This window comes from Galeopterus variegatus, unplaced genomic scaffold, assembly GCF_000696425.1.
Source record: "Galeopterus variegatus unplaced genomic scaffold, G_variegatus-3.0.2 Scaffold9382, whole genome shotgun sequence".
NCBI lineage: Eukaryota > Metazoa > Chordata > Mammalia > Dermoptera > Cynocephalidae > Galeopterus > Galeopterus variegatus.
In genome coordinates this window covers 26361-37469 of record NW_007735493.1, presented here as the reverse complement: position 1 = coordinate 37469, position 11109 = coordinate 26361, and the positions used below count along the sequence as shown (strand labels likewise).

Below are 11109 nucleotides of genomic sequence, written 5' to 3'. Positions count from 1 at the left end.
TTTCTCCCTGACAGTGGGAGTTTCCAGCGATGGGGGCCAGGCCACCTCCTCTGTCCCCAGCAGAACGTGGGATGGAATTGGGCCTCAGTGACTAGAGCTGGAGATTTGTCTCAGAGAGGGGGAGCTTTCCTCTCTCAGACTCCGCCTCTCTCTCCTTTGCTGCCTCTGGATTGAGTACTTGGACACTGGGGCAGGAGAAAGAGAGAAAGGGACCTCAGCAGACCAGGGAGAAAAGTATGCACTTTTATTCCCTAGGGGAAAGGCTCCTCTGGGAGCAACCACCACCCATCCCATCCCGGAGGGTAAGAGGGGGCGGCAGGCTCAGTTCTGGTGCCCCAGCAAGGCCTGGTTGGTGGTGGGGCACTGCTGGCTCCACAGGCCAGGCAGGTCCAGGTGGGGGCTGCTGTCCCTTCTTCAGAGCTTCTCCAGGTAGGACCCAGGGACAAAGCCACGCTGCCCATTCCGTTCCACTGTCCACCAACCATCCTCCCCTTCCAGGATGACCTCCAAGACGTCCCCCGCAGAGATGTCTAGCTCGTCAGAATTCTGGGCAAGAGATGGAAAGTTGCTTGAGGCTGAGGAGCCTGCCGGGAGGGCTCTGGCCTGGCGTTCCATCCACCCCAGCAGTAAATGCCAGCTTGCCTCCCAGGGTGGGCAGGGCCAGCTGAGACATGCCCATGTCTCCTGGGTCAGCCCTTGAAGATGTATAGGATGTGTGGTACCCCAAGGGACTTGGCCTCCTGTGTCCCTCCGTTTGTCATTGTAGGCCTCCCCCAACCTGGGCTTTCCCTTCTCCCACTCTGCTCCAGATACAGTGACAAGGGCACCTTGGGGGTCAGGGTTGTTCCATACGAGCCCAAGGGCACGCTGTCACTCCAAGGCTCACGTGCAGTGTGCCCTCCCCCTCCCAACTGCTGGTGACCCCAGAGTGTCCCCAGCCCCAGCTAGTCCTTGTCATGCAAGCACCCTTCATTCTTCCGGCCTGACTGCCCTGCCTGGGACTAGGCTTTGGGAGCCTGCATCCCTGAGCCGTGGCCTCGGTCAGAGCAGCCACACCCTGCCTGCCTAGTCGTGTGGGGATGCTTGGCCTCTGTCCAGGTGGATGTGGGGTCCGTCAAAGCAGGGAGCTTAATGGACTCTCCAAGGATCTCGGCTCAGCTGCCCTGTGGCTGCCTTGACCCACCCTCTTCCCGTGGGCATCAGAAAGTCAATCCCAACACGGCTGAAGGACTCGTACTGGCCCTGATGGTTCTCAGCACCAATGGCCAGGAGAACAAGGCCCTGACCCAAGGGTGCAGAGCCAGACCCCAAACCATTGCCTGCGGGTAGCCCCAGGCTCTGCCGACCTGCCTGCACGTGGGCACCTGTGCGCGCGCACACGGGCACCCGCGCTGCCCAGCCCGCGGGGGACAGCACAGTCGCACACGCCCCACATGGGTGCGCGCACAGACTCGAGCAGACCCGCCCCTGTACCTGTTCACCTGCGTTCATTCAGCGGATGCGCGGAGCCGCCCCTAAGCGCTGGGTGCTGTTCTAAGTGCTGTCCCCCAGCACATGCCCAGGCGTACGTGCCCACCCGCGCGCACAGCCTCACCTGCGCCGTGTAGTCATAGAGCGCGCGGTAGTCCCGGGCGGGCGCCGAGGGCTTTCCCGGCGTCTCCTGCGCTGCGATGGCCGCGTAGACGCCCTCATTCCGCTCGGGGGCGGGGGTCAGGGTCTCTGTGGAGGCTGAGAGCAGTGTGAGGCCTGGGCCTGCGGAGGCCCTGCTGGGTGGAGTTTCTACGGCTTGGCCCTGCCTCGCCCCTCCCCGCCCCCTTGCTGCTGGAGGACACACTCTTCCCCTTTTGGGGACTCAGTGGCCCCATCTGTGCCACGGAGGAGTCCTCTCCTTCCCCTGGGACCACAGTGTGTTTGGGGGCTCCCCATCACCCGCAGTTACCAGCAGGAGTTGCCAACGGTGCGGTCTTGGGATTTCCATGCAGCAGCCCGGAGAACCTGGAGGCAGAGAGAAAAGAGAGTGGGTCCCCTCGCCCGGCACTCAAGGTCCCTCGGGCGCCAATAGAAGGGAAGACTAGGCAGGGACAACTCTAGGGGCTCCAGGGCCGCCTCTGCCAGGGCGGGGCCACCCCTAGCTTCCAGGCATGGACGTGATTGGTGGGGTGCCCCTCAGGCAGGAGGGCTCCCTAACGTGTGGTCCCAGCGGCGCCTCCTTCCCCGGCAGCGCCCTCCCACTTCCCCTGCAGACCGTCTCAGCACCTGCGCCCTGCAGCGCCCCCTCGCGGGCCCGAGACCTCCACGCTGCAGCCACACGGGAGACGCTCGGGCCCCTCCGTCCCGCCGCGTGCGAGCGAGCCCGGCCTCCTCCCTGCAGCCGCGGGGACCGGCCAGCCAGGGGGGGTCCCGGGTCCGCGTGGGTTCCGCTCATTCACCCCTGCCCCTGGCCTGGCTCAGGCCTGCACTGAGCCGGCGTCATGAAGGTTTGTTGAATAAGAGAGAAAAATGGAACAGCATGAGACACGCTGCGGACACCCACGAAGCAGACAGTAACAGTAACAGGCCAACCCGGCGGAGGCGGAGGCTACTGCGCTGCCTGGCAGCGGGGGTCCTGGTGGGACTGAGCTAAGTCTCGAAGGCCGAGTGAAGCTTCAGCAGGTGAGGCTGGGGGGCAAGCCGTTGCCCGTGAACGGGAGAGGGGTGCACAGATGCAGAGCAGGGACCCAAGGGCCGGCCGTGACTCGGGCCTGTAGGAGGCTGCCCGTGATGCGACGTGGGACGGGAGGGGCAGGGAGCCGAGGCCCCAGGGTGGCAGCACACACGGGAAGGCCTGGCGCGAGCACAGGTGCAGTCCCGGGCGCCAGCCCCGCTGGGTCAAAGCTGGGGGCGCAGGGGCAGAGCTGCAGGTCCCTAGGAAGGGCGGAGGGCTTGTTGGGCCGCCATGCTGTCCTGCCCCACGGCCCCTTTCCCCAGAGGTGTCTATGCTTCTAACCCCTGCCCCTCCCCAACCCTGCCCGGCTTGTGGCTTCCCCATCATGGCCCCTGACCAGCAGCCTGGCTTCCCTCCGCTCTATGGAATCTCTCTCTCTCTCAGTCCTCTTCAGGACAGCCCTTTCTTGGTACTGTCCCAAGTGAGTTCTTTCATCCAGTTGCTTAAATGACCACCTATGCTGGAATCCAGGTTTCACCTGGGTGCAGGGAGGCCTGAGTCCCCCAAGTTTTTGTCCCATCGTGAGGGTGTGGATGTGCCTCCTCCCGGGTCACAGCTCCCCCACGTTTCTCAGAGGGGTGTGTGTGCACTCCTCTCTGAGCACGGGTGATTCCCACGAGCCTCTGCTTGCCGGAGGAGGAGGCTCCAGGGGCTCCTGAGGTTTGGAAATGAGCCAGTCCTCGGGAGGGCCAGGCACTACATCAACCCCTCCCCACCATCCCCCACCTCCCAAAGGCAGGGCCCTCTGTTGAAGGTTGGTGGAGAGAGGAGGCCATGGAGGCCTTGGGGTGGACACAGGGGCACAGGCACTATATGAAACCCATAGATGCCCATAGATGCTCAGAGACTTGGCACATGGCCCCTCAGAAACCTGGCTACTAGGGGGCTCCCCCAAGGCCTGAACAGGAAGGTCCTTGAGTTCTGAGTCTGACCCGAACACTCATGGGCCCTGGACCTAAAGAGGGTGGGCGACTTGCCCAGGTCACTCACACATTGAGGCATGGCACTGGGACCTTGGCGTTTAATCACAGACAGGCCAGGGAAGGGGCCCTGGAACAGCCTGGAGGATTCTGCAAGTAGACTGGCTGTGGGCCACTGCTCCCATATCCCGGATCCCATGCCTGTTGGAGAGCATCCCGCTGCAGCCTGGCAGTCCAGGGCACCAACCCAGGCTAGTAGCAAGGCCCAGGGGACAAGGAAGCTGGCGTGGCAGCCTCCCCAGAGTTCTGAGCACAGTCGCCAGTGAGTAATTGGGATGTGATTATTTGTTTAATGCTGGGTCCCCTCAGGTTGAGGGTTCCATGAGGCTGGATTGAGCCTGTCTTGTCTCTGCAGAGTGTCCAGCACCTAAACAGGACACCAGACATACAGTAGGTGCTCAATAAACAGGTGTGGATGAGCCAGTTGCAGGAGGAGAGGCTGGACCACTTCCTGCCCCCAACTATTGCTCCAGCTTTTGTGTCCTGGCCTGAGAGGGTCATCAGGTGCCTTACCTCTTTATCATGCCACAGGATGGCTGTATGCCAGGGCTTCCGGAAGACAAGGTGACCTCTCGGTCGTAGTAGTTCTGGTAGGGCACCGGAGCTGTGGATAGCAAGCCCGTGATGCCCAGGGCAGCCAAGGACAGGGCAGGCCAGACCTGAGCCGCCTTATACCCCAACCTATCCCTGTTCAGAGACCTGGACTGGGGCCCCACTTTCCCATTCTGGCCCTGGCCTGGTGCTCGGGGAGGGGCCTCTCTCACTCCATGAGAGACCGGACTGTGGGTACCACCAAGACAATATTCTGGACTCATGATTTAGTGGGACCAAACAGTCTGGGGGTGGGGGCTGTGGGAAGTTCCCACCTCTAAACCCCCATCCTCACCCCTTCCCTCTGAGTGACAGAGAGCTCTTAGCCTCTGGGGAGGCAGCAGGTCAGGGACCCAGCCATGGGACTGCACTGTCCCCTGCTCCTCCCTTGGGTCTGGCCAAGACTCCACCCAGAAGGGAGCTCTGAGCTCCCCAAGCCCTGTCATGGCATTTGAGGCTCAGAGAATCCAGGGCCAGGCCTTCTAGGGCCAGACGGGCCTGGACCCAGAGGCCGCCCGCTGGGCGGGGCCTCACCTGGGGGCTCGGTGCCCGTGCTCTTGGCCTGGATGAAGCCGTCGATGTCGGCATCTATGCTGCAGCCTTCCAGCGTCAGCCGCACTTCTTCGTAGAGCTGGGGGTGGGAAAGAGCAGAGGCAGCAGGGCCGGCTTCAGCTCGATGCCTGCCCTGGTCAAAGCCCTGCCCCCGTGGACTCAGCTCCGGCCAGGGCCCCCGCCCCACTGGCCTCCTCACACGCCTTTTGTGCTCAGCTCGGAGCCTGTAGTCAGGGAGCTGGGGGTGTGACTGCCCCAGGCCTGCCTGAGGGGTCAGAGCTGGCGGGCAGCTGCCTCTGTTTCCTGAACACCTACTGTGCACAAGGCCCTATGGAAGGGACTTAACTCACGCCATCCTCTGAGGTACACACGGTTTTCCCTTTTTATAGATGAGGAAACTCAGAGGAGGAGAGTGACTTGCCCAAGGTCACAGAGGAAGAATGCAGTATAGCTGGACTTTGGATCCAGCATGAGTGGATCCGGAGCCAACACTCCTTCCATTGCTAGGAGGAGGCACCATGTGGGCCAAAAAAAAAAAAGAAAAGAAAAAGAAAAAGTCAAAACCCCACAGCCATGAGCAGGAGGGGTCAGGCAAGGAGCAGCAGCGGGCATCAGGGAACCAGGGCTGCCTGAGAGCGCTCCTGGCTCTGTGGCTGCACTGACAGTGGTCAGGGCCCTGGGGGTAGGGGGTGGCCTCTCTCTGCTGGGGAGGACCCACCCTATTCCACCGAGCATGTTGGGCTCAGTAAAGGGAACCAGGATATCTTGAAGATGTGCGGGGCTAAAAGGAGACTAGACTTGGGCTTCTACAAGCACCATGCCTGCAGCAGACCTCTGAAGGGCTGTGTCCACCTACCCTCCCTGCTCCAACAGAGAGAGCAGAGCCAGGGACTTTGGAGGGAGTGGGGGCAGAGGGTGGGGAGGAGAAGGCGATGCCAGGGTAACCACAGAAGCACAGTCTCCTGGGCAGAGAGGCTGGCAGCCCTATGCAGTACTGAGCTCCCTGTCCCGGGGTGCTGGGAGCAGAGGCTGAGCTACTCAGGTCTGAGACCCCTGGGGCCAGGGCTTGGACCACAGAGGACTAGGTGTTTTCTGACTGGCACAGATGGACCTGGGCATGCTGTTGCTCAGAGGCGGCCCTCTCCTTACCCCCCACATGCCCCAATGCCCTCAGCCCCCACCTCATCGTCCTTGACGCACTGCATAGACAGCTGATTGCAGTGCACCCACAGAGAGTTGCGGAGAATGGTCAGCCTGTCAAACTCTTGCAGCTGGAAGGCCTGGGGGGTGGGAGGGAGGTGAGAAGTGAGGAGGGGGCTGCAGAGCTAGGCCAGCTGGGCCCCACTCACAGCTCTGCTGGAAGCCACGTCTAAAGGAAAGACTTCCCTGTAGGTCCCCACCCCCACTTCTGTGCCAGCCCTGAGGCTGCCAGGAAGGAGGTTGAGCTGCCTGGGGGATTCCTGCCCCCAGCCCCCTCCAGGCTCCACCTCCCACTGGAAGAGGCCCAGTGGGGGTGGTGAGAGGAGCGCTGGACCTGGATCCTGAGCCCTGTCTCGCCGGCCCTGTCCATCAGCAGGGCTCAAGAAGCTGTGGGTTTTGTATGAGCCTCAGTCTCAGCTTCAGCAAAAAGGGTTGAAGAATGACTGCCTGCAACAAAGGGACCCAGGGCACAAAGCCAGGCAGTGAGCACCCGGGGCAGGACCCAGCGCAGGGCCCGGCGGGCGAGTGAAGGTGTGTATGTGGGTGGATGGACGGACGGATGGATGGTACCTCCCCGACCCACTGCCTCATCTGTCCTTGCTGAAGCAGCTAGAGCGGGGTGGGTGTCTCCCACTTTGCAGCTGGGGAAAGTGAGGCTCAGCTCGCTCACCTCACAGGTGGTCCGGTGCTCCTGCTCCCACTCGCCCCGCACCTTCTCCAGCTGCTCGATGTTTTGCTTGTACACCCGCTCTGGAAGCACAGGAGGCCCTCAGGGAGGCCCAGCGGCCTAGACACCCCCTATAACCCCCATGTCACAAGTTCCTTCCCCCTTTGCTCCTGCAGCGCCCCCTCCTGGAAGGCCCTCCTCCCCCAAGTCCTCGGAGCCCAATCCTCCCCAAGAGGGACCTGCCCTGGCTGTTGGTAGGGCCTCGTCAAAGGCTTATTAGGGCTACCCACTCTGGTACTGTTGTTTTCAGGGTGACTCAGCTCCCCCACTATGCTCTGCGCTGCCTGAGGGCCAGAGTGGAGCCTCATACACACAAGTTTATAGTCCACACCTCTTGCCATCCCTGGGCCCCACCCCCTCACTTTCCGGATGGGAAACCGAGGCCCAGAGAGGGTGGCCATGCACTGGAAGAGGGGTGGAGGGGAGCGTTAGGAGCTGTAGGGCTACAAGCCCAGCAGGCTTGGGTCATGACCTCTGTCCCCCAGCCAAGAGAGTGGCCAGGTCCTGGAAAAGGCAGAGCAGAAGGGAGAGAGGCTTCCCAGGGGACGGGAGGAGGGGTGAGCTCTCTGTCATAGGAGGTGTGTCAGAAGGGGTGAGGAGATTGGGGGGATTCTGGTGTCAGAAGAAGGAGAAGCCCAGAGAAGCCTGCGTGTGTGTGTGTGTGTGTGTGTGTGTATGTGAGAGAGAGAGAGACAGAGAGAGGGACAGAGAGACAGAGAGATGAGTGGGTTTCTGCCATGGACGTGGCCATGCAAATCCTGGGCTCTGGGGTCAGGTGGCCTGGGCTCATTCAAATGCCATCAACACCACTTACTGGCTCTGTGACCTTGGACAAGCTACTTAACCTCCTTGTGCCTCAGTTTCTTCATCTGTTAAAAAGGGATAATAGCAGCAGCTACCTCATAGGAGTGTGGTGTGGATTAAACGTGTACAGGAGTGGTCTCTGCAGCGGGAGAGCCGCACGTGTTTATTTTCGTTGCCCATGTGTGGAATGAGAGGGGACAGCGTGTGACTGTGCAGTCAGGTGGGGGTGTGTCCCCGGGGTGAGGGAAGGACGTGGTAGGAAGAAGGCCTGTCTAGGCCACCACGCCTGGTCTGGGAGGTGGCCAGGACCCACCTACCTGCCTCCGTGGCCGAGTCCTTGCACTGCTTGGCTTTGTTCTGGCTCTGAAGAGACAGAGGGACAGCAGGGCTGAGCCCCTGCCCTGGGGACCAGAGCCCACCTGGCCTCAGCCCTCGGGCTCCCAGCCTCCCTGGGCTATTCTGAAGTGACTGTCACACCCCCTCCAGCCACCCAGCGAGATAATCAGGAGCCAACTGTGAGCAAATTCCATCATTCACTGGCTCTCCAGCCCATGAAGAGACACTGGAAAAGCAGCTGTCAAGACCTGGAGGGAGAATGTGGACCAGGGGCCAGACGCAGCCCGTGTGGCCACTGTGAACCCACTGGCTGGCACTTGGGCTCTGGCCCCAGACATGCTGCTCCCACCTCTCCCCCAGGCCCCTCCCCTCTCTGGGCCTCAGCTTTCCCATCTGTGCAATGGGCAACATGTTCTTGGGCCCTGGTGGCTCTGACACTCCCACCATGGCCCAGAGGCCAGAGCAGTTAAGAGCTTGGGCTCTGGACCACCTGGGCTTGGATCCCTTCTCTGCTGCTTCCTGGCTTTGTGACCTTGGACAAGTCACTTACCGTCTCTGGGCCTCAGTTTCCTTTCTGTGACATGGGCCTACTGAGCCCCTCTTCAAGGGTTGTGTGAGGGTTAGCGTCTGCACTCACTGCCCTGTGAGCTCTGGGCCTGGGCCACAGTGGGCCTGCTCTGAGGAGTGGGTCCTTGTGTGGCCTGGAGATGGCAAAGGGGATCAAACTGACCCTGTCCATGTCCTAAGAGTCTAGGAAACTCATTTCACAGATGGGAGTCTGAGGGTCAGAGAGGGGTGAACAGCTAGCGTGTCCCAGAAGCAGACCTTGCCTGGGGGGTGTCTGCGGTGCCCCTTCCCTGCCTCCCACCCTGCCCCAGCCCTGGGGTGAGCCCCATGGCCCCGTGGCCCACGTACCTTCTCCACCTGCTTCTGTTGGCCATTGGTGCTAATGCGCTCAAAGGCCTGCTCAGCGTCATCTGCGTCTCGGCACTTCTGCTCATATGTCTTCTTGGACTGGGGGTAGGGAGGGGTGTGACTTGGGGACCACACATTGCTACGCTGCGGCCCCCCAGACTGAGGCTCCCTGAGCCCAGCCTCCCCTTTCCCTGTCTGTGGGTGGAGTGGGGACATCCTCCCCAGGGACAGGGCCCTGAAGATCCAGAAAGGAGATGGAGAAGGGGTGGGGGCTGCTGGCAGTCTCGTTCCCGGGCCCCTTCTTAGTGGGGACAGCATAGCGCTGCCAGGATCCTGGCCTCTTTAGGGGCATGGTCCCTGACAATGCCACACAGCTTCATGATGCCAGGCCTTTGCACACTCTGCCCCCCTTATGGAACCCTTTTCCCCCTCTTGCCAGTGTCCTATGGGATGCACTCAGGGGTCCCTCCTCCCTCCACCCCCAGAGTCCTCAAAGACAGCATGGATCACCCCAGGGGACACTGAGTGCAACTGTCTGCCTGCCCTTCAGTCAGGAGCCCCCAAGGGTGGGGCCTGGGCAGATCCACTTGGGGCTTTGGTGTCCAACGCAGCCCCAGCACCCAGCAGGCTGGTGCATGATGCTGGGTGGAGGTCTGAGGCAAGCCTGTCCCAGATGCCCAGCCAGGGCTCCTGGGGACCACACCCTGAGCCCTGCTGTCCCTCGCCAGGAGGACAGCAGGAGGGGCTGTGGTCCTGGACCCTCACACTCACCTCCATGGCCTTCTTGTAGAGCGACAGCTTGCTCTTCTGGACACGGTCCATGATGGCCTCGTACTGCAGGGGACACGAGGCTCTGAGCTGGGGGCCGTGGCCTCAGGATGCTCCCCTAGGCCAAGAGGATGGGGTGTCCCTGGGATGAGGCACAGCATCCCCTCCTGACTCTGAGATGGGGGTGACAGGATGCTCCCCACCGGCATGCCTGCTCCTTCACAAGTACCCTCGGAATGGAAGGCTGAAGGGAAGCCCAGGGTGTGGGGAAGCCCAGGGCATGGGGAAGCCCATGTGTTCTTGCAGCAGACCCCAGCCAGGACCTGGCCTCTAGCCCGGGAATTCCCAACTACACACACAAACCCCTAAAAACACACACACGTGCATGCACACACACAGAGTACTTCATTCACAGCCTCTGTATACATCACAGTTGCTCACAGCCCGTGTGCACACCCTCGCGCACACGTGCACACAGAGTTCACTCGGAAGTACACACTAACAGGCCCCCAGGCTCCCAGCTGCTCACCCACGCGCAAGCATGGGCCCATTCACAGAAATGCACACACACCCCCACATGCTCATGACCATAGGCACAGAGGCCCACGTTCTCCTCCCAGGCCTCTTGTGCAGATAAGAAGATGGAACAGCCAGGACAGAGAATGGGTTATAATTTAGGAGAGGAACTGGAGATGAAATGCCCCGGGCATTGGGACTGGAGCCAGTTTGTGCCTGGGCTCTCTGGGGGGTCTGTGCCAGCTGGGAGACCTCAGTAAGCCACCCAGTCACAGAGGTGCAGACACACAGACACTGAAACACATGCACGTGCACAGGCCAGATGAGGAGACACGTGTGCCCACACTCTCCTGTACACACACATGCACGCACACTACATTACAGTTCCCTGCCTGCAGGGGCAGGGCCCTTGCTGCTCTGAGGAAAAAGTTGCTTTGTCCAAAACAGCTTCCGCAGACGTCACAGCCCCACTGACCACAGGAGAGCTCAAAATAGCTGAGCCCAGGCTGCCCTGGGCAAATCCCAGCTCAGGTCACCTGCTCCTGCATTTCAACGCTGGGGCAGCTTCTGGGGATAGCTTTTGGGGACCCGCTGGCTGTTCAGGGAGACAAATTTAGGATCCTGAAAGCCTGAGACCCCAGCTGGCTGGGTGGGCAGACAGGGCCTGCAGCCATGTAAATTTCTGCCATCAGAGCCACTAATCAGGGCTGGAATCCTGGCTGTGAAGACTGACGGGGTCTGGCTCTGGTTTGAAGCTTGGGAGGTGGGCATAAGTGTCCATCCTGCAAGAGGGAAACTGAGGCACAGAGGGGGAAGTGGCTTGGCCAGGACACCCAGGCCCAGCCTGGCCCGAGTCTTGAGCTGGAATCTTCTCCTTCACAGCTCACTTGTGTGTTTTCCACTTTCAGTTCTTCAGACACCTTACCACGATCCCTCCCCTGCAAGCCCAAAGCCTTCCTGTGCACTGGCTCTCCCGCCCTATCCAGGACACACCTCATCACTAAGGCCCTGAGAAG

The 11109-nt window shown here is 61.2% G+C and overlaps 1 protein-coding gene across 1 annotated transcript in view; it reads right to left on the bottom strand.

The window, feature by feature from the left end:
• Positions 1 to 222: 222 nt before the first annotated feature.
• PSTPIP1 (proline-serine-threonine phosphatase interacting protein 1) overlaps positions 223 to 11109 on the bottom strand; it is a gene marked incomplete at its 5' end in the record, with an annotated part of 22632 nt that continues 11745 nt past the window's right edge. The window contains 10 exons of the mRNA XM_008593596.1: positions 223 to 546; positions 1595 to 1728; positions 1940 to 1995; positions 4198 to 4288; positions 4810 to 4906; positions 6009 to 6107; positions 6698 to 6777; positions 7876 to 7921; positions 8810 to 8908; positions 9581 to 9643. Coding sequence (XP_008591818.1) covers positions 415 to 546; positions 1595 to 1728; positions 1940 to 1995; positions 4198 to 4288; positions 4810 to 4906; positions 6009 to 6107; positions 6698 to 6777; positions 7876 to 7921; positions 8810 to 8908; positions 9581 to 9643 — 897 coding nt within the window. The remainder of the gene's footprint in view (positions 547 to 1594; positions 1729 to 1939; positions 1996 to 4197; positions 4289 to 4809; positions 4907 to 6008; positions 6108 to 6697; positions 6778 to 7875; positions 7922 to 8809; positions 8909 to 9580; positions 9644 to 11109) is intronic.